Raw genomic sequence first — 23,555 nt, forward strand, 5'->3', positions numbered from 1 at the left:
AAATTTACAAATTGTTTAACAAGTACGGTTACACGACGTACGAAGAGAAAGAAAAGAAGCGTATCCTAGCTTTATTCTATCTTCTAGCTGCGTAACCTATCAAATTGCACTGTTCCAACAGCGCCGGACAAAATTTTCGTTAGGCGAAAAAAAAACAATGTCATATTAAAGGTTGAGGCTTGAACGAATACAGTAGAAAACAAAAAACCTGTTATAATAGTCGTATAAGTACGATAAAAAGCTTTGCACGCGTGTCTGTAACTTGAATAGCGGTGCCTCAGGCAAAAAACCGGTCTTTTTAGTCTTATAATTGTCACCAACGGGGAACTCGGTACACCTGTAATCTAGCAATGAGACCATTGTATACGTACGCACCAGTTACACATTACACAAAATTCCTAGTAGCGCTAAGGATATAAATCACAGTTTGGCTCAAATTGAATCAGCGCCGGTGCGCGTCGATATCTGATGATATCGTATTTACACAAACTCATCAAGAGAATCAGTATAACTGGGATATAGATTATTACAACTGGAAACAAACGTGTCTTAAATGTTTAGTTCTAGATTCAACAGGCAAATCGTACACGAGCCTTCGAGCCTTCGAATCGGTGGTTGATCTAGATAGAACTAGATAATTCTTGTTTTGTCAGAATACGAATTTTCGAATCATGGATGTAAAGGTAAGCGTAGGAACGTCACTTGTATCACTTACTAATAAACCTCTGAAACCTACGTAATAGGCCTACATACAGTTTCTGGCATTTCCTTCCCCTGCTTCTCCCTACGTCTCTAGCTCATTACTAGCTTATTGCCACTTTCAGATTGAACGAGAACTCACAAGCGAAGAAATTAAAAGTAAGTTGCATTTTAGCCTTAGGGATCTGCACTCTCGCTTTCATGCCTCCTTCGAGGGTTCACAAAAAAATCAACACGTGCAACGACATTCTTCCAAACCCCGTGGGAAAGACCTAATAGTTTGGTATTGGTAAGAAATCTGTCGCTCTCCGCAGTAATCAATAGTTCCCCCTCATATTTCAGTGTTTCGCGAGGCGTTTGCGTCATTTGATCGAAACGGAGACGGGAAGATATCTTTAGAAGAGTTACAGGACGTTCTGGGGACGTTGCTCGGTCAGGCGCCGGATGAAGACGGCCTGCAGAAAATCATGAACGAAATAGATACCGATCGTAAGAATTTTGTCGCCGGAAGCTCGTGGCTCTTCTTGTAATTCCCGATACATAACCAGCTGATCAACGCGGACATGTAAACCCTAAACACACTCATCCATACGGGACGATCACTGATTTAGCACCTTATGGATCGGCTTGTTAGATGCGGGCGGTCGCAAACAAGACCCCATTGAATAATGACCTGTATGAAAACGACGACACTCTTTTCAGTTCAGGAAAGAAATACGCATTAATACGTCATTAGACTTCAATTCATTATGAATTGAGGTGTTTTCATTATTCAACAGCACACCCACCGACGGGTGGGAAGTAATAAATCAAATATTTGATTGATCGATGGTTAATAATTGGCCTTTTATGCAATATCCTGAGTATAATTCACTGAAAAGTAGCTGCGTAAATTGCAAAGCAGGCTTCTGTTTTGATTTCTTTTTAGTGGGTGTTGAACTTGAACGAGAATTAGAACCTTCGATTTACTTTTTTGGATTATTCTGCAAATATTTGCCATGTTTTCAAAAAGCAGTTAAAAACGACCAATCTATGAACTATTTGATTCTCTGATGATTTTTATCTGTTGTTTCGCAGGCAGTGGGACGATCGAATTTTCGGAGTTCCTCGAACTGATGCAGAAGAAATTTCACGCTGAAACTGAAAACACGGACGTGCGAGACGCGTTTGAGGCCATCGATACCGACAACGATGGACTGATCGGACCGCGGGAAATGATGACCGTCATGGCTAAACTAGGTCAACCGATTACGGAGGTAGAAGCGAAGGAAATGATCGAGGACGCTGACCTCGATAAAGATGGAAAATTGAATTATGATGGTATGAATTAAGGCTGCTATAGTGACCTTTGTAAAATGTCAAAGGATGTTTTTCGGTTAAATGATCCGTTGATAATTTAATCTTGCAGAATTTCAAAGAATTATGATGTGGGAGGATAGAAAACCCTCGAGCTTGTTCACATCGGCCAAACAAACGACTTATATCGCCAACACGTGACAAGTCGACGGAGAGCAACGCGTGTGAATGTTCGAAAAAACAGTTCTATAATAAAACGACACAAATATATTCAGCATCACATTAATATGGCACAAGGCTTTAAAAATACACGATGTTGCCCTCGGCGCGTTTAGTTTTTTGCTAAGGGGCACTCATGGCTCCACATTCAGAACAGTGTAAAATATGTAATGGAATGATTATGTTCGCTATCCACAAAATAAAAATCATGTAAATCACTAATTGATTGATGTTGATAATATTTCGCGGATCCAAGTTGTTCGATAGATCTTCAAAGTCTGTTTGCACCGGGACGAATGACATAGCAAACAAAAAATTCGTCTGATGAAATTCATTGAAATGAAAGGACGATTGGTGCAGGATCTTGTTGAATAGTACACCTAGATTATTCAAACTATTCTATATATTTCATTTGTAAATTCTATACGAAAAAAGTTACTTTAGCTGTCCAAACTTTTATAAAGACTAGTCTACTAGATTTTAAAGGATAGTAGGCCGTGAAAGTACCGGGTACTAACTATTTTAATATTCTACGGATATATAAATCAAGGGATTATCTGGTAGCTGGGTATTTGAGTACTCTAGAACCCACTTTAATTGCCGGATTTGACATCGGATTAGAGTCGACACTCTTTGATAAGATCACCATTGATCACACGTCGAATAACTGATTATTGATCACTTTTGACTGGGCAATAAACGTTTGAAGCTTGGTTAATTTGAATATGCAAAATAAACAAAACTGCTGGCGCCGCTGTACTTAACGGCATTCGAGCGAACTAGTATGCAGTTTACTAGAGCGCCGTCTATCTTAGACCAGCGGAACTATGCGTCACTGTATTAGTTGGTCGCTAACTGTAAACACTGAGACATGTACGAGTGATTCTGGATTATAAACGATGAACTGGACCTTTCTTTCCGTGGCCTTTCTAGCATCTCTGCTTAGCCTCGACTCTTTCGCTTCTTCCAACAATGGTAAATTTTATTTCGTATCGTGTGAATTCGTGTAAAATTGTCGTTGAAGTGCCTGTGTGCTCCTTTTTTCAATCTAAATTCAATCCGTTTTATTGTCGAGTTTTGACATTTCGATGTTGGAATTATTTTTTTTTTTGAAAAGCCCGAATTAGTGTTGAATGTAAATGTCGATGTTTCTGGATTAAGTTAATTAGATTAACACCCATACAACTGTGGAACTGGGTTCAGATGAGTCAAATCAAACAGTGGAACTGCCTATGTTCTGCCCGGCCATAGGCCTACAACTGTTGAACTGGGCCCAGTCAAATTTAACCCACACGACTGTGGAATTGGATTTAGTCAAATTAAATCCACACAACTGAGGAAATTAAATAAATCTGCACAACTATGGAACTAGATTCAGTCAAATTGAATCCGCCCTAACTATGGAAATGGATCCATATACAGTGAGGATGGAGTACTGATTGATATTCTGATTTCAGGCCAGGAACGGGTCCAGGACGGTGGTGATTTTGAGGATAAAAGATCGTGTTATCTAGATTGTCTTCTCGTCAGGCGGTATCCGTGCATTAAGCGTCTGCATCAGTGCAAGAAGGCCCACACGGACAGCGCGTGTAGCTGTAGTCCAGATTGTTTGAAAAATTACAAACTCAACTCAAGAGGGCAATGTCTCCTACGAAATTACGCAGGTAAGAATAGAACTTACCCCTCATCGGCGGGATTTCACTGATCAATTAGCTGTCCTATTGAGTAATGATAACTATTCATCAACAAGTCTTCGTTTTGAAGAGCTTGTGATACTTTTGTAGTATCTATTTTATATTAATAGTTCTATTATTAGTACTATTGTAGATGGTGTAGATACAGCGTATCACCAGTGTAGATGGATTAAAGATACATTTCTAAGTACATATAGAACACTTTTGTTTATCCTTCCAATTGCGCGAGAGGAGTTTATAAGGCAGTAAAAGGGCAACTCAAGATATTTGAGGGTCTTTTACAAGGCCCCACGAGACCTCCATAAGTACTACTATTGGAAGTGGTTGACTGGAGGTCGAGTCATTAAGGGATAATACTGCATGTAGTTTTATTCATTTAGACATACTCTGAGGCTACTGGCGGTTGACTCATTGTAGGATCTGCCATCTTTTCAAAGTTCATATTTACGCTGTATTTATGCATGGAATATTTGATGGTCAATAAGCGAGGTCGATATAGGCCTACTCGCTGTTACACAACTGATTCATTAGATCGAAACAAAGCTTATAAATTGCACCATTCAACTGCTGATGCTACATTCACCAGCAGCTATCAGCTACGTCGTCGTCGTCCTCGTCATCGTGATGTTACTCTGTGCGCTGTATCGCGTTTGTTGCGTTACTATGGTTACGTTCTACTCGAGAGAAGAGAGCGTGATGCTGGGTAATCCTAGTCAGGATGTACGTTCACTGATCTAGTGTGCGTTCGTTCTGTAACTGCAGTCGTGCGGTTTCTCAACTCTCTTGTCTTTTTTAATAATAATCAGAAAACCAGTTGACCTCTATCTCGACCATTCTCCCTCTCCTCTCTCCACTCTCTGTATCTGCCGGATAGCAATGAGGAGTGGTCAGGATAGCTGACTTTGAGAGTCATCCCAACGAGCTCGACATCAGTAGGTTACACCTAGATCTACTAAGCACTAAGCCAACTATATAGGCCTACATGATCACGAACTAAGATCGCGTCATGAATTAAGCCGTATTAGTGCAGAAATTTTCCAACTATGGAAATATAGAAAGAAGTTATGAAATCCCAAACTAAATTTGAAAATAAATGAGTTTTCTCGAGCTTTGGTTGAGGTTTATTCAATGTTTAGGGGCCTAGTCGTGACTGGTGGACTGATATAAATCTCAGTATGTCAAGAGTTAATGAGCAAAACCCACGGTTGATAACAGTTTATTCTGACAGTTTCAACTAAACTTCATCAGCAAAGAAATGAAAAACGGAAATTTGTGTTTCTCAGGGCCCAGTTTCGTGAAAAAGTTTAAGCCTAAATCGGTTAAGTTAGAATTGTTGTCCTCTTTGAAAACATGAAGTAACCAATGGTGATTACACCAAAAATTTGAGGTTAACTTTTTTTGTGAAACTGGGTCCTGGTGATGAAGTTTTAGTCAAAACTATCGGAATGAATAGTTAAATCAGATATCATCATCCGCGGGTTTTCGCTCGGTTGATAGTCATCTTCAGGAATGCTGAAAAAACCACTTGTTTATTTCGTCGTAACAGGGACGTAGTGTTTCATCGATGGTTAACTTCATCGGTGTAAGTAATGATTAGCTTGTTGTATTGTTAATCTTTTGTTGTCTTGTAAATCTGTGGAGACCTTGCACGAGGAATCTATATCGATACATCATTGTTCGCGATAGAAATGACATTTTCACGGTCTCTCATTCTATTGTCATCCGACGGACAGCGGATAAGAAATTACCGTAATTTCCGTTGTTTTATCGAACGACCCCGAGTTCGTATATCGCCGGAACACGTGACGCGTGAATTTCTCGTCAACTGTAGTTGTGTTAATCATCTCAGAAAACGTTTTTAGCTTCGCACGTGACTCGAGTTCCCGTCATTTTGTGTTATCAAGGTTCCTACGATTCCTTGATTCTCTAAAAACCAACAGAAAATGTTTTTAAAGGAGCTTGATTCACCTTTAAATTGAGGAAAATGTTAGAAACTCATTCGAAACTCCTTCAATTTTGAGAAATTCAGATAGACCGTCAGAAACTTATATCTAGATTTTAGTTGTTCAGTAGACTTCACCTAAACCAGTTGGGACTTGGATTTTTTGAACCAAGTCAGGCAGTTACCGATTTTGAAACCGAATTTACATAGAGTAAAATATAAAAATCTGTTTACAAAATCACTGAACTAACGGTTTACTGAAACAGGAGCAGTCTATTGTAATTGGGAAATGAAAGTAATGCAGATGCTTCCTCGGAATTTGAATTTCGTTACTTCTATTTGGACGCTTTTCCAAGATTTATATAGTTTTGAAAATGGCTCATAGAATTGAGTCTAATTGTCAGTAATCTCTTAGTTTTGAAAATGACTCATAGAATTGAGTCTTATTGTCGGTAATCTCTAAGTTTTGGGAATGGCTTATAGAATTGAGAATTCAAATGTCTCGAGGCCCTACTCTCTTAGTTTTGAAACTGGCTCATAGAGTTGAGTCTAAACGTCACTACTCTCTTTTTTGAATATGGCTCATAGAAATGAGAAAACGCGTCACTACTGGCAGAGTTTTCCTTTGTAATAGTGAGTTTTTCATCTATTGATAATGTAGATCTGATATCTCTTGAAGATTTTATCGAAATCCCTTCGTAATTTTTCTTGTAATGTCGAGCAAACTTTCAAAAATGTTGATTATCCCGCGTGGACATTAGTATAGGCCTATAGTCTGTCTAGTGTTGCCATCTACTGAGAATGTTCAGAATTAGAATCTATAATAATATATTCGATAATACCGCAGCTGCGCCCAGGATGTCGGACGTCTTTCAGGAGTCATATTTTCTTTCATAATACGCATTGTTCGAACTCGTGATATTGAGGAATAAAAAAAAGAACAGAAATCAATAGCGATGAAAAAACATGCAGGAGATCTGCTCACGATTATATATATATATATATATTGCTTACATACTTTTTAAACTCGCCTTTGATTTTCATACCAGTTTTTAAAATGTTTTTGTAAATATGAAGAAAAAGATTTATGAAAAAAAATGATGCAATTTATGTCGTGATTATTTCCAAGAATGAAATCATCGATATACGCCAGTTCTCGACGAGTATCTGTCCCTTTACGGTTGAAGGCTTCGATCTTCCCTGTTCTATAGGTCTCGGGCCTATGTTCTATAGGTTTTTCGTGATTTTAAAAAAGCCTCTTAAGCTAAACAACGCAAAGGCCCCTCCGGGATCATATTCGATTAAACATCCAAGAAGATTTATAGGCTAGTAAGCTTTTCGTTTGTATTTTAATCCCGTTTAAGAGGATTTCAAACGTTTCAGGGCTGGGGGGTGCCATGCGTCAATCTTTGCGGGATTATAATAACTCCTTCAACTGTTTATTATTGTTATCGGTATTATGAATCTACGCCGTTCACAATAGACCCATAGAAACAACAGCTGCAGTTAGACAGATTATCGCCTATACATGCCCCACAATTGCCTATATACGACCCACAATACACCGCGATGATTATAACGTCAGTCGACGATACTGTCAACGCGCCGGAGTTGGCAAGATGGCCGCTCGCTGGGACGTACTAGCTAGGATTAATCGACTGTGAATATGCCTATGGATTATACCCAGCGCGGATTCTACGGGCCTCGATCATCGGTTTGACTCCCGCGCGGTCCGGCGACGCGACGACGACGCGATGAAGAAACGTCGTTTGCTTCTACCTTTCATCTTTGTCTATATTCTATCAGTTTGTCAGTCGCGAGCTTTACTCGGCGTTGCAGCAGGTTAGTCTAGATATACATACATACATTCATAGCATTGAAAACATCTGTTGTATTTATCATTTCCGATCTGTACCTCATACATCTATATATCATAAATACATATATTCATTGCTCTTAATGGTTTCGTAAACACTTGATACTAATTTCAAGAGCAATTCGACGACCGGGACCCGAAATGCTCAAAAGTTGGTTACGGAGTTAATCGGTCGATAAATGTCATTTTGACTATTGAGATTGTTACCACGACGTTCGTCGGTAAGCAGATAAATATTGAATTTCTAACCAGATTTCCAGCGACCGGACCCCGGGATCAATAGTTAAAATCACAGGGTTCCTACAAAACCTTGATAACTAAACGGAAAATGTTTTTTTTTAAATGATTGGAATTCCATTAATTTGAAATGAAATGCCAAAAAACTCCTTTGAAACTCTTTTTGTTTGAAGAAATCAGCAAGTAGAAATATTTGTAGGAAGAACAGTGAAAAACTACTTCTAAATCAGTAGAGTTGGGGCCAGGCGCCAGTTGAACAGTTGTGACTTAAGTCCAAAAGTGGTCTTAAATGTTAAGATTGGTCTAAAGTTGTTAGATTGGCTATAGAACTAAGTTGGTATTAGACTGGTCCTAGGCTATGTTTAATCCATGACTGTGCAACTGGCCCCGGGATTTGTGTTTAACCCAATTGGGCAGTTATCAAAATAGAAACCAGGTATAATGGTTTATAGGATAAAGATATGCTTACAAAAACCGACGAATTAATGGTTCCGAGATAAACAGTAGGAGTCGACAGTAATTGGAATTGAAAGTGATGCGGACACTTCCTCGAAATTTTTGAAGTTTTCTCTTTTAAAACACCTTGAAAACTCGTTATATCCAGGAATGGCCGATCTGTAGCGAGCCTGAATTAATTCATTTTCAATTGTTTCCTTTCGTCGCGAGTCAGATTTTAACATGTTGACGATCTCTCAATATTGAAATAGTCTCGTGTATTATATACTTGTATTGTTCAAGAGTTTACCTTGATATTATATTAATGGGCCAAATATTACAACATTTCTAGTTCGGTTGAACGTGTATCGTAAAGAATGTGTTTAACTTATTAAAGAATAGGCTTTTAGGACCTTTTATAGGCTATCAGTGCAGCCAACATGGAAAGTCATACAACGCTTAGTTATAAGATTTTGATCTTGAAATAGGAAATTGTCTTGTCCATTCAGTTAATTGATATGATTTCTTGTGTGTCCCTTATAAACCAAAACACGTCGACATGTCAAAAGTATGTTAATTCAGTATGTCTTCCGACATTGGAATCCGTTGAAATCAGTCTTCTGACGAGTAGTAGGCCCTCCAAACTGGAGGATTTAGTTTTCGATTCCTTTACGGGAGAATTGGAAGCCTTAAACCCCGGGGGTTTAAACACAAGCTGAAAATCGGGTTAGTATCCATTGGTTACATACAGCAAACACATTTCAAAGAAGAAACCTTGAAACAGGAAGACCAATTGTCATGGGTTGGTGAGGAGACCAAATCGAGAAGATTGAATGTCAGAAGACTAAATGTCAGAGGACTGAATGGGTGGATTTTGTTGATAGTATATTAAGTGTTGGTATTTCAGTTGAAATTTCAATCTGTTTGTATCTAGTTTTAATACGGTGGGAGGATGGAGGAGGAAGGAGGAGGGAGGAGGAGGGTGTGTATATATTTGACTAATGATAGATTAACGCTTTTTCATGGAAACATATGTTATTCACCATATATGTATATATAGAGCAGGCACCCAGTCAGGCAGGCGTGTGCTGGGTATCCGCAGTCAGGCAGGGGTGTGCTGGGTATCCGCAGTCAGGCAGGCGTGTGCTGGGTATCTGCAGTCAGGCAGGCGTGTACTGGGTATCCGCAGTCAGGCAGGTGTGTGCTGGGTATCCGCAGTCAGGCAGGCGTGTGCTGGGTATCCGCAGTCAGACAGGCGTGTGCTGGGTATCCGCAGTCAGGCAGGCGTGTGCTGGGTATCTGTATCTGTATATGTATTATATTTTCACCAGTATAAACCTGTAAATTAATCATATTTCTCTTGAAATCGATTCTGTCATCGCCGTTTCACGGAAACGTTAATGACGAGAGCGGACAAAAATCTAACGCAGCACACGCGCACCCGCATTGTTTCAGAATTTTCTTATCGTAATAATCGAGTTGTTTCATAAAATCATGCCATGTATAGGAGGTATCAATGTATTTAAACATTATTGTAATGGTTTTTAGCGTCAACGAATGTTAAAATTGAAAAAAGTCTATGGAGACTAGGCCTACGCGGAAACTTTGATAGAAATGTAAACTGGATGAACCGATATAGTTGATTAACGATGATATATATGTTGCTAATAGTGATGAGAGGGTATGTGCCTCGTGGTTGATGAGAATTGGATATAAATTACACGGAATTGGATCTGATAATTTGTATGTGACCGACGCAAAGCGCTGAACGCTACTTGGCACGATTTATAATTACTAAAAGCCGTATGAATTCCGACCAAATAATATATACAAATAATATATATATATATATATATATATATATACAGCTTTCCCAATTACCAACGTGTAAATAACTGTCATGTTAATGCTGTCAAGCCGGCCTATTATGAACGCTTAGGCCTAGTAGACACGATGAAATTTCAAGAATGATACATTCAGTAAATCTCGCCTAATTTGGACCAACCGGGACCGGAAAATTTGGTCCGAGGTATTATAGGGAAGTTTGAGTTAAGGATAGGAAAATGTATGTTAGGACAGAAAACTTATTTTGTTTTCTCCATGTTGGTTAAAAGTCAGAGTTAGCCATGTCCAGGTGAGGGGTAAGGGGAGGTTTACTGTAGACATTTATGTGGCAGATAACCTTTTCCACTGATGCCATTTCAATATAGGTACAAACATATTTCCTAATTTTAAGTCGAGAAGATATGCAATATCCGTGTAAGATGAATAGCAGAAAAATCCAAAAATAATTCAGCCAAAGTTATCAGTTTTTTTGATAAAAAAGTCCTGTAAAATTATAATGTATCAGTACACCTGGTGATAGCTATTAGTCCATTGCTGAAACATTGCTCAAATATATTCTATTTTACTCAAGAACTTTACGCATTTGGCTGAATTATTGTGAGATTTCTCTCTTAATTTATAATTTTTCGATGAATAAAACTTGTTACTTCTCGCTGCTGTTGAGCTAAGATAGTATCGATGAAATTCCAGATTTTTGAAAATTTAATCGTTGGAACTTGAAGGTTTATAAAAAAGCACAATAATCTTTTATAATGATAATAATAATCAGTTATATCTGATCATTTAAAGCGATTAACCTAATCCGTATATCAGATAGACAGAATAGACTAATCTGTATATCAGATAGACAGAATAGACTAATCCGTATATCAGATAGACAGATTATTGTCATGGTCGAATTGTTACCTAGAAAATGACCCAAGTCAAACAAGGGTCATATATTTGTAGACTCGTTTGAACTGTTTGACTGAATATTCGTAAATTATGTACTGAGACATGTCAAAATTCACCCACCATAAAAATCATTATACCACAATAGTTATTCCAGTCACAAATCACTTATGTTCACATTTTTTACCTTGGCCAAACTTGGTCCATGGTGCTTGCCATGCCATAAGGGCCTAGCCTGTTTGACATGGTTCAAATTATTGTTGTGTGAATGCTTATTGGTTGTGTTCGGGAGTCGTCTCACTTGCCACAGCATTGTTACATGTGAACATGCTTTCTTATTGGGCACATGTCCCAACCCGTTCGATTCGGGCAAAATCATCTCCAAATGGTCGCTGTAATAAAGAAGATCCATTAGTTTTGCGGTGTTATCACGTCTAATGACACACAGTATTCTAAGCCCTTTAACCCCTATGCTATATTTTATTGCATTCAAGATACAGCTGATCTGACAATTATACTGTGACATCGTACAACTCAGTCTATCAAAAAGCGCAGACAGATGATCTTTCCTCGGCAGAGTCTATTTCATATGTCAATAGACGGTGTTTGTTTTGCTAACACCGGACAAACATCGCGTGCGTTCCCTGAGCTGAGTTTAGCATGGAAGGAACAGTGGTATGAAATTGATTTCCATATATTGATAGATATGATGATGATCTGATATGTTCAGCTCTTTCTGTCATTGATACGGTATTAAATATAGATTGATGATAGATAGATATTGAACTGTTTACTCTGATGACCACCATTAGTAAGGGTGGATCTAGGATTCTTTGAAGGGATAGACCTGAAAATTGGAATTGGAAATTAGTTTGAATAGGGTAGATTTGGCAATGCGAGGGCTGTTAGCTTGAACATTGGTGGGGGTTTCTCGTGGCCTTCCTACAGTAAATCTAAGTCACAAAGGGGCTTTCCGGCTCTTATCATGGTCTATTTGGTTTCATTCTTTATCTTTGTAAAATTTTATTTGCAAAAAGATTCCAGGTTATTTGGGAGGCACATACAAATTAAGGAGGTAAGGGGCTGGACCAGTCCACTACCCTAAACCCGCCCTTGAATAGTTTGAATAGACTAAGACTCTTGTTTGATGGGTCTCGTGTTAGGTTTCCAGGCGTATTCTGTACAAGAAGAGCCACAAGCCGTGCTAATAACGTCCTCAATGGCTGAAGGATGAAAAACTCTTCCAACCCCGAGAATACTTAGTAGAAAAAACCAATATCGCTGGAAAATTGATCGATGTTCACACATCTCTATAGGGGTTCTGGGATACTGTACGTGTTAAAAAGTGGCAGGCAGCCCTGGCAAGCTGTTACATGTAGCGGATGTATGGATTTTTCCTGGTCGTCACACTCCTAGTACTGTGTTATATTGAGGCTACCCCAGCCAGCCGGTTATATATAGCCACGAACACACACAACGACCAACATATGTCATTTCAATATCGAGTTTTCTATATTGATTTCTGATATGAGAAAAACATGAGGCAAATGACATTACTGGGTCATAGCTGATAATTTAGTTTGCGCGATGAAAACATCACGAATTATGTCAACTTTTTTTTCTCGAATAATATCAACATTGTTTCCTGAATAGTAATATGGTTATAGTGATTCTGGTTCACTTGAGTGCGTAGAATAGTTACGCGAGATTCGCTCGAACGTTTAGAAATAAAAACCTTCGAAAGTCGGGAAGTAGTTTTTCGTGTAGATTTCTTCTTTTTTTTTGCTCTCAGATTTTCAAAAAATGAGAATCAGGAACCTGTTTTTAACAAAAATTTGGTACACAGCCACGTGGTGACATCTGTCAGAACGGATGTCGGTTTTGCTCGTGAAAGAGGATATTTTGTTCTTAGCGCTATAGTCTAAAGTGACCCTGTTCCTAACGGAGCTTTTAGCTTTGATATCCATAGAATTACAGCCCTATTTATTCAATACATCGCCTGGGTATAATATTAATAGCACTCACACCAATCGGTGTCTAAGCTTAGCATATTCATGAACAATGATGATTATTTGATGAAGTTGATATTATTTGCTGGGCGTACGAGGTGTGAGAGAGCTTATATTTATATTTCATTAACTACCACTGCGGACTGCCAGCGTGCAGTCTGTCGATCGAATAAACTCTTTTCAAATATACTGCGTCATATCATCATCATCATCGGCGTGGTTGATTAGATTAAGGTCTCAAACGGCGCCGCGTGATGTCATTCTCATGTCGTCTCCGTCGAGACCGATTGACCATTTGAAATTCGATACGCATACTTCATATCAACAGTCGATTCATTCAATTCTAGTCTCATCTTAGCTTTCAATCAGTATCTTCTTCTCGGGAAACGAGATCCTCCATTGTCAGCGTCTCGCGGCAGAATCTGATTTCGCAGTTTGCCTTTGATTTTAGTGTCTGATCAAGAAAACACCGGAAAGAATTGAATAAAACGCCTTCTAAGGCTAAACAAAAATGATACCTTGTTTCTCCGCAGCGGCCGGGTCATTTTTGTAAAATATGATAAAATTTGTAAACAGTTCATTTCTATAGCGGCCGGGTCTGTTATGGTAAAATTGATCACGATTTAAAAAAAAGTAATGTATAGTGTAGATAGGCGGCCGGCCGGGTCAACATTTAAGCTCAGCAGAGCGGAGAAACAAGGTATCAATTTTTTTTAGCCTAATGAGAGATCAGACATTTCTTTTCATATTTTAGTACCCCAACAAAAAATGATGAATATATATTTTTTTTTTGTAAATTACGCAGCCCATCAAGTATTTTGGCCCTTTTAACGAGAAATTTGACCCCCACCCCTTGCTAGATAACGGCTATGCCCGTGTCTATGTAATTTAAAAATGACAAATTCAAAGTTTCGATTGACGAAGCCCTGGCGTTCAACGAACAATGGGGGTTTAATATATAACCACATCATTGTTGCCGCAGCACCTAAACCAACCCTTCACGCAGTACTTGAACAATCATTACTAGCCGCGGAAATAATCGTCGTCGTAATTTCTGGTTTTAAAAAGACACAGCTCGCCGCGAGTTAAGAGCAATTTGTCTGGTAAATAATTCCTACCGCCCACTCAGCAGATCTGCCGTACCCGGAGGTACTCGTACAATACTAGTTTAGTTATTTTAGGTGTCATCCATTTGCATTAGTCATTGCTGGTGATCTGTAAAACTCTTCTGAAATGTGTAGTGGCATTCAAGTAAATACTAGGACCCTCTCTGAACCTTACATTTGCCTAGTTATATATGTGTCTGATTGTAAAGGTTAGGCTTGTTCCTACAAACATTTCAATATAACAGACGTGCAATGTTTATGAATTTTTCGCCTTTTTCTAGAAGGAAATGAATATATCCAATATTAAAATCTATTTGAATTATTCAGTGTTTATTGTTGATAAGAGATTTAAAGAATGATTTTTTTTGGGGGGGGGGATTATGATGAAAACGTGAAGGAGGACTAAAAGAGAATAATGTTTTTGTAAAAATTCCAGGTAGTGAATGATAGTTAAAGTAATTTTTAAAATGGCTTTAGTCGTTAACACTTGTAGGGATTTTTTTCCTGACATTTATATTTGGGTGTCTGAAAATACTGAATTATTTCTCACATAATCTGGCCGCGTATATCGGAATTTATGTTAAGCTAATAATGAGTGGGTGTCTGAAATACGCTGAATATCTGTGTCAACTTGATCAGGTCAATGATTTTGTTTCAAATAACACTAACTAGCGCCCAATCCCCTCTAAAAACTCATAGTATAATATGAAAGTTTCCAAAATACAATTGAATGCTTTACAGGGAAATAAAAGAGAGGGACAACAGGAAAAAGAGAGAGAGAGGGGCAGGGAAAGAGCGAAAAAAGAGAGAGCGGAGAAAGAGACAATTAATGAAGGAAAAGAGAGAGGGAAAGAGAGAAAAGAGAGAGGGGAATGAATGACTTGGAAAATATTGACATAATTTGATTAAAAAGTGTTTACTTTAATCTATTTATTGAAGATTGAAGATTTGAAGATTAGAAGATTTTCTTGTAGATGATTTTCAATGCTTTATCCGCACACATATTTCATTGTGGTTATTCAACTATTTACACGTAGTGTTATCAGAGATTCTATTGCATGATGTTTCACTGATGATAACGACATTGTTTTAACTATTGAATCTGAAAACAGCTGGCGGATCAATAATATAGATCAATCATCAGATTCTCTGATTGTCCTCCTCGGTGGCTGTCATCATCTGTTGGTATTGTGTGTGCGCGTTCGATTTTGCAATCGAAAAATCAAGAAACGTCCATTTTTGATGTCGCGATAGCGATGATGATTATTATTCTAGGAAAAAAAAATTGACAGTGTTCAATGTTAAGTGCTTTAGACATTCGCCTCGTAATTCGCCTGCAAACCAATTTTGGAGAAAGATTTATATATTTAGGTGAATAGACTGATTTACCGATTAGAATTACTGATCAAATGATACATAGTAACAAGATTCAAAGCCACTTAATACTAAGAAAACGAAATTTGTTAAACATAAAGAATTAAAATATACAACGTTTTGGGCGTCATCCTCAGGTCTGCATGTAATGAATTTTTTTTAAAGTTCACTTAATTTTTCTTTGGTAGAGAGTTCAAATAGTTGAAAATCCATAGAAGCAAAATCAGTACAAATCTCATTTTCTAATGAGTATATATGAGTGTATTTGTACTCATATATACTCATAAGAAAATGAGATTTGTACTGATTTTGTTTCTATGGATTCTCTTAATCCTATATATATGTTTGTATGTACGTACGTACGTATATATATATATATATATATATATATATATATATATATATATTAATGTGACTATTAATTATATATCTCTGGTTTGACCACCAGGCGGCAGCAGCAGCAGCCGCGTTCAAATCACAGCCATTAAACTCAATAATTCGCTTCGAAATTTAATTCTACGAAGATGGATTTCGACGAAGAGCTGCGTCTTATCGATCGAGCTGTTCGACCTTGACCTTGTCACCCGTAATTAATTCGAAGTATTAAAACCCGGGTAGATGTAGATCAGTTCTAGTTCATCCTATCGATATGTTTGTCTAAGTCTATTTTGAAGAGAGGGCTGGTATTTATTGTGTCGTGTAAATATACACGTTTGACGATAAGTACTCGACGCGCTCGAAACATTCGACCCCGAGGCGCTTCTAAATCTAGAATGAGCTTCGCACTAGATATGAAACCATAAAAAAAGATACAATAAAGTATCGAGATTACAAGTTTTAAGTAGATATTAAAAAATTATCGCGCTTCGAATATTTTTCTTAAGAAGTCAATTTTAAGGTTTTAGGAACGATACATGCTAAAATTAGAGGCGAAAACTAGAAACGTCTTTTCACGCGTCATTCGGGAAGCCGCAACCGAGAATTATAACAACATTATAAATTTCGCGTAGACATCATCGGCTGATATCAACGACGGTGACGTTTTAGGTAATCTATCTTCGTATTCATTTTCGTCTCGTTATTTCCGAGCCGAAACAGGTGATTAGCTTTTAATTGTCGTTACCGCGGCAACAAATAACAAATGCGCTTGTTGCTCGTAGCAGACGTATTTCTGAGTCGGGTTGACTGCAGACGTATTTCTGAGTCGGGTTGACTGCAGACGTATTTCTGAGTCGGGTTGACTGCAGACGTATTTCTGAGTCGGGTTGACTGCAGACGTTTTCTGAGTCCGGTTGACTGCAGACGTATTTCTGAGTCGGGTTGACTGCAGACGTTTTCTGAGTCCGGTTGACTGCAGACGTATTTCTGAGTCGGGTTGACTGCAGACGTATTTCTGAGTCGGGTTGACTGCAGACGTATTTCTGAGTCGGGTTGACTGCAGACGTATTTCTGAGTCGGGTTGACTGCAGACGTATTTCTGAGTCGGGTTGATTGTAGATCGGTTTCTCAGAATTACACGACAGTATTTCCTCGAAAATCCTGCGCAAGATGAACTACAACGTTGTCAATTTACGCTATTAATCAATTTACTCTAAAGGGAAAATTGATGAATTTCCTAGTATCCACCTATTATCATTTTGCTGCTGAATTTATCCACCTATTATCATTTTGCTGCTGAATTTATCCACCTATTATCATTTTGCTGCTGAATTTATCCACCTGTTATCATTTTCCTGCTGAATTTCTTTTTCGCAATATTTTCAATGTTTTGATTTGAAATTGTTTTTAACGATCTCGCGACCAGTTTGCCAAAGGGCCTCGTCCTCTTTTGCGATCTATTAGAACTGTGTTTGCATTGAGAGACTCAACCTCGGTCTGAGTACCTGTTATTCTACACACCTTCCATCCATCATAACATTACTAAGACCTCTTGTAAAGACTGTATATACTGTAGGAGTTTTAAGGAGGAACGCGGGCGGTTCGAGCTCATTTTTATTCTTTAGCCAACATTACTTTTAGTTCTATTGCATGTCTTAACAGTTTAAGACGGAAATAATTACTCCTTGATACTCCTTGATCATACCTGACAACCAACACCAATCTTAAAATCTAAGCCCGTCTTTTACTTTCCCGGGATTAGCGGTAAAATGTTCATGTAATTGAATGAAAGACCAGTGAGGTTCTGATTAGACCAACATTAAAGCATTAATAGAAAATCCGTTCGGCACGCGGAAGCCCTGAATACAGGCGCGTTCACCTTTGACATTTGAAACAGTGTCGCGCAGTCGTAGGTTGTCGTTTGTCGCCGAGATGTGTTGGTTACTGATGATCGATACTGAAAGCAGCTCACATCTTTTACGATGCCCTGCGGGGATTTTATACCCAGCGAGAGCCGAGCGAGTACAGGGACCTATAAACCTGTATTGCTTTTATCTTAATCAGCTCAATACACGTTCAAAATTCTTCTCGTTATGAAAATTGATTTTCGCAGATCGAATTTCTGCCGCAGAATTTTTACATCCATGTTTACATTCACGGCGCTCTCTCTCTCTCTCTCTCTCCCTCTCTCTCCCTCCCTCCCTCCCTCCCTCCCTCCCTCTCCTCCCTCCCTCCCTCCCTCCCTCCCTCCCTCTCTCTCTCTCTCTCTCTCTCTCTCTCTCTCTCTCTCTCTCTCTCTCTCTCTCTCTCTCTCTCTCTCTCTCTCTCTCTCTCTCTGCATGTTGAGATGGGATTAAGGGATGGTCGATTTCTTATTCGTAGAGATTTTTGACGGGAAAACGTTCTAATCTTCGGATGAATATAAATTTTGACATGAAAAATTTCAATAGACAAAAAGTTCACCATCGCATCGCGTAAACAAGTTCAAGGAAAAATTATCAAAGTTCGCAAAAAAATTGAACTTAAAGATTGTCTATTTCTGGGTTGATTTTTAGTTTAGGAAATATCCAAAGGGAGTGCTGGTATCAGTTGCTCAAAGAGTTATTTGGGTTATCTGGTGAACAAATACCATAGTTAAACGCTGCAATTTCAATTGTCGCTATGGCATTAATCCACGAGTTAGTTTTATAATTAGAAATACCAAATGGAGTGCTTGCTATCTGTAATGAACTGTAGAGAAGTGTCATCTCATTTATCAGAGGTCACTGCGTTACGCGGAAACCACCGATGATTGGCGACCATCCTGATGAGAACTATCTCTTGAATCTTATTTCGACGATCTCGTTTTTCTTTCTAGGAAATGACGATTCGGTTATCGATAAAATCGCGAATGAAAATAAAATCAAGGAATCAAGGCGCGACGGTGGTGATGGTGGTGGTAAGTATCGGTGTGATTTTTCCGATCTGTCTAATGGAACATTTTCAGGGCTGGATCCAGACGGAAGCACAAGGAGGTCCAGACAACACCTGCCGCTCCAGTCACAATTTTCCCGTGCCCTGTGTTGAAAATACAATGGCGATATTTTTCAGGGAACTTTTTCGACCCATTTTCCCGTCCATCAATTGGCCAGAAATTGTATGCAAAATGCACTGAAATTTCAGAATTTTCTAAGCCCTTGTTTTGGCTGCGTATATATTATATTTGCCCTTTTCATTTCTTTGTGCTCTTGACAAAGTCTGCCCCTGATTTTCTTTTCCCAGTTTTAAGAGTCTGTCCATCGATCTCTATTTGGAATTAATGCCACCAATCTCCTATCAATCCAGGTCATTTATCTTAAGAGATCTAATGTCCACCTCCACTTTAACCGCACTGCCGTCGTTCAGCACTCCGATTACCGGATCCCGGGAAAATTTTGTCCTTGAATGAAAGATATTGGCTGCCATCACGCGATGGAAGTAATTCTTATTTCGCTGTGAATTCAAGTCTTGAACCCTGGGGAAGGTGAAGTCTTGATGATCACTAAAATAAGTGGTGTTTGTAGCTCGTTTTCAATTAAAAATGCACCCCTGCATAAATGAATTGATTGTCAGAGGGAGTACAGGGTCCAGACTTAATGGGCAGGGTCCAGGTTTAGGGGGCAGGGTCCAGGTTTTAGAAGAACAGAATCTAGACTGGGGGGGCAGGATTCAGGTTTAGGAAGTGCTGAGTCTAGACTGAGGGGGCAGGATCCAGGTTTCAACGTGGATCCTACCCCCTCAGTCTAGCTCAGTAATGAGAGCACTGTAAGGCCCCTAAAAAACTTCACTCATTCAATCTTAAAAAAACCCAAAGAGCATTTTCAAAATCTCAGAATTCAAATAGTGATTTTTTCTGTGTCGGTTGTATTTTCAGGTCCGGTCGTAAGGCCACTCGATAAAAGCGCGGATGAAGTTAATAAACAAGCAGAGGAGCCTTCGAATACGCAAGGAGGAGGCGGTGGCGGAGGAGGAGGCGGAGGTGGAGGAGGAGGTGGAGGAGGAGGTGGAGGAGGTTCGCAAACGGTTCATAGACCTCCCTCGAAACCTCAACATCAAAGACAAGATAAAATCAACGTCGAATCAGAAGGAAATTTAGCATTTCTAAGTAAGTGAACTTCCTCATCTGAGGTTTACGAACTCCTCATCTGAGGTTTACAAACTCCTCTTCTGAGGTTTATGAACTCCTCTTCTGAGGTTTACGAACTCCTCTTCTGAGGTTTACGAACTCCTCTTCTGAGGTTTACGAACTCCTCTTCTGAGGTTTACTGCTTCAAAAAACAATTATCGAAACCACATGATAAATCATGCGCTTTGTAGGGAAAGTATACATATTTAACCTCCTCAGTTCGTCTATGCCACAGTGCAGTGTATAAACAGTACTTCAGCATTGGGCATTAATTAGTGATCACTGGGGCAGGGTTAACCGGGCGGCCACTACTGATCTGGAAAACTCAAGGAGTCAAAATGATCTTGAAGCAATCAGGGAAAACATGGGGAACTTGAAATTAAAAAGGGAATTGAAAAGAAGAAAAAAATGAAAAATTCAAGAGAATTTGGTTATTTTCATATGAAATTCAAGAAATTTTGGAATGGGGGAAAGTGGTAGGATCTGATCTGGATTAAGCGATTCTAAACGATTTTGACTCAACATAGATCGCCGGCACTGGTTGTATAGTAACCCTACCCGGGTTCAGTTCCGCGATAGATTGATGATGATATTGTCAGCTCGAATAGAACAGAATGATATCTGTAAACGGAGCTGAACTCGAGGCGGATGTTATAAATTACCGATCTACGGATTATCGAGGTGATTTCCGGTGATGTCAGTCGATATCGAGATACGTGTGATGAATTCATTCCTCTCGAGCTGCTTCTGCCGTGGCTGCTACTGCTGTGGCAGCTAATGTGGCTACTGTGACAGCTACTTTGGCTGCTACTGCTGCTGCTGGTGCTATTGCTGGTGCTGCTGGTGCTGGTGCTGGTGCTAGGCTAGTGCTGGTTGTATAGGGGAGTGAATGCGCCGAGTAAAGTTATTTTATTTGCATGACGTGACTGATAACTCGAAAATAGCCGATAGTTACCAGACTGCTGGTTATCTCTCTCGGGGAAGGGAGGGTGGCAGAGAATAAGATCCCTCTTAACAGCAGTCGTTTAGAGACTCGGTAATGATCGATATCTGCTCCGTGCTAGCGCTGAAATCGTCGTTCTTTTCATCGAGTTAACATTTAATGGGGTGAAATTATTGAATTTAGTTTGCTGAGATTCGGTTGCTTGTATTGCCTGCAGTGATCGCGTTTACACTATATTATTTTGAACGTCCTAGATTTAGTCTGTTCCATCATAGAGCGGACTAATTTAAACCAACCAAAAAGACCAATCCAGGTCGGTTCTAAGTTTTAGAAAGAACTGTGCATTGATAGCTATTTGCTTTGATAGCTTGTCAATCGTAGTATTAAGTCTAGCTGGAGCAGCGATAATGGCTGAAACATGTGTGAACGCACAGCCTTCATTTCGTCCGTTCATGATTCAGCCGTTCCTGAATGGAGTAACTAGCGATATTGTGAACGCAGCTTGTATGAGATATGCCCTAGGTCTGGGTCTGATACTTCAACTCGTATCATTCTCACTTATGACTATGTGATAATTGGCACATGTGTCACGACATGAAATGCCCCCTTTGTATTGAAATGTGTGTTAATTATATCTTAACAGCTTTTCTATTCTCTATTTTGCAGTTCTATGCGGGGGTCTAGCTGCGTGCGGATTCATCGGGCTCGTAGTCGCCGGCGTTTGTTGGTATAAACTACAGAAGACGAATAAAGCGGCCAGCGACGTCGACTACCCGGCGTACGGCCCGACCGGGCCGTCAAAGGAACGCATGGCGTCTCCCGGTGACCGCAAACTCGCCCAAAGCGTTCAGATGTATCACTATCAACATCAGAAACAACAAATGATCGCTTTAGAAAAGTATGATTTGAAAATTTTGAACTATTGTCTTTCAGTTTGATTGATTATTTGCTGATTTTATGATTAACCATTTCCTTAGTATTCACTAAGTCCTAGAATTGGAATATATCTAAACCTCGTAAAGCTGGATCCACATTCAAATTAAACCCACAGAATACAAAATCAAATAAAGTTCACACAATTATGGAACTGGGTCTAGAGTCGGAATTAAACCCGCACAACTGTGGTGTTGGGTCCAGATTTAGTTGAACCCACACAACTGTGAAACTGGATCCGTAGTCTGACTCTAAAAACTCATTCAAATTTCATATGAAAAAGTTTTGTTTTTGTGTTTAAGGGCAAATGGTGAAATGAAACACGACGCGTCTGATGATGATTCTGAAGAGGAGAATGAGGAGGGAGATTATACTGTATATGAATGTCCAGGATTAGCACCAGTAAGTGATTAAACCTTACCCCTTCAAACCTGCCGAAAAAATACTTCAGAGGACCTACTATTAGCATCGATAGTAATTACCCTAGCCCTAAACGTAATGTAACTGTGTAAATGTCATCTCTCTCTGGAGAGAAGTGACATGCAAGCTACAACTAGCATTACGAGTCACCTCTCACACCAGGTGGAGACAGAGACAATGATTATAGATGTCTTGCCTAGGGAGAGTACAGTAATGCGTAGGGTTCAAACCGATGACTTGGCATCCCAGATTCTAACCACTCACTCTCCCACACGCTGCTCCTGTCCTGCCCTCGATCGTCGTATTAATTCATTTCTTATTTCTTTTCATTCGTAGACGGGCGAAATGGAGGTTAAAAATCCGCTATTCAGCGAGGACACGCAGGGCAGTCCAAACGGTAACGGTAACGGTAACGGTGGCGATAAAAAAGACAATTCGCACGAAGGTGGTTCCGGATAACTAGAATTAGCGTAGGATAAAAATGGAAATAGTGAATTAATTAGCGATAACGTCACTGACTGACTCACTCACTCGTGTGAAGGAGGAGGAGGATGAGGAGAATGAGGAGGAACAGACGTACGTCAGACGCGCAATTGATCCACGATTACTACAATAATCTATTATACATATACATATATTATATATATGAGGAAATGTGTCGAAAAAGTAATAATAATTATGTTGTTATGTCGTAGAAATTTCAGGGGAAGGGATGGGTGGGTCATCGGGGGCCGGGATAAAACATCAGAGTCGTTTTGTAGCGAACAGGTCTTTTATTTTTCTCGTTATTTCTGTAAATGTATATATCACATCGATTATTCGGCCTACATGAGTAGTAGGCCTACACCTACATGAGTAGTAGGCCTACACCTACATGAGTAGTAGGCCTACACCTACATGAGTAGTAGGTCTACACCTACATGAGTAGTAGGCCTATACCTACATGAGTAGTAGGCCTACACCTACATGAGTTGTAGGCCTACACCTACACGAGTAGTAGGCCTACACCTACACGAGTAGTAGGCCTACACCTACACGAGTAGTAGGCCTACACCTACATGAGTAGTAGGTCTACACCTACATGAGTAGTAGGCCTATACCTACATGAGTAGTA

The 23,555-nt window shown here is 39.4% G+C and overlaps 2 protein-coding genes across 3 annotated transcripts; both read left to right on the plus strand.

Moving 5' to 3' along the window:
- Positions 1-419: 419 nt before the first annotated feature.
- On the plus strand, positions 420-2,395 carry LOC141908974 (neo-calmodulin-like). The gene is made up of 5 exons (XM_074799281.1): positions 420-683; positions 825-858; positions 1,042-1,188; positions 1,777-2,019; positions 2,108-2,395. Exons 1-5 carry the CDS (start codon positions 672-674, stop codon positions 2,194-2,196), a joined length of 525 nt encoding a protein of 174 aa, XP_074655382.1. The 5' UTR covers positions 420-671; the 3' UTR covers positions 2,197-2,395.
- Positions 2,396-3,049: 654 nt separating this feature from the next.
- On the plus strand, positions 3,050-23,327 carry LOC141908809 (neural proliferation differentiation and control protein 1-like). Of its 2 annotated transcripts, XM_074799020.1 has the most exons (7): positions 3,050-3,189; positions 3,672-3,878; positions 18,859-18,939; positions 19,894-20,124; positions 21,755-21,986; positions 22,324-22,423; positions 22,778-23,327. In XM_074799020.1, exons 1-7 carry the CDS (start codon positions 3,114-3,116, stop codon positions 22,898-22,900), a joined length of 1,050 nt encoding a protein of 349 aa, XP_074655121.1. In that variant the 5' UTR covers positions 3,050-3,113; the 3' UTR covers positions 22,901-23,327. The 2 variants fall into 2 exon arrangements, with proteins under 2 accessions (XP_074655121.1, XP_074655122.1); XM_074799021.1 differs by lacking the exons at positions 3,050-3,189; positions 3,672-3,878 and adding an exon at positions 7,469-7,692.
- Positions 23,328-23,555: the final 228 nt, after the last annotated feature.

Source organism: Tubulanus polymorphus, chromosome 7 (assembly GCF_964204645.1).
Source record: "Tubulanus polymorphus chromosome 7, tnTubPoly1.2, whole genome shotgun sequence".
In the NCBI taxonomy this organism is placed as follows: Eukaryota; Metazoa; Nemertea; class Palaeonemertea; order Tubulaniformes; family Tubulanidae; genus Tubulanus; species Tubulanus polymorphus.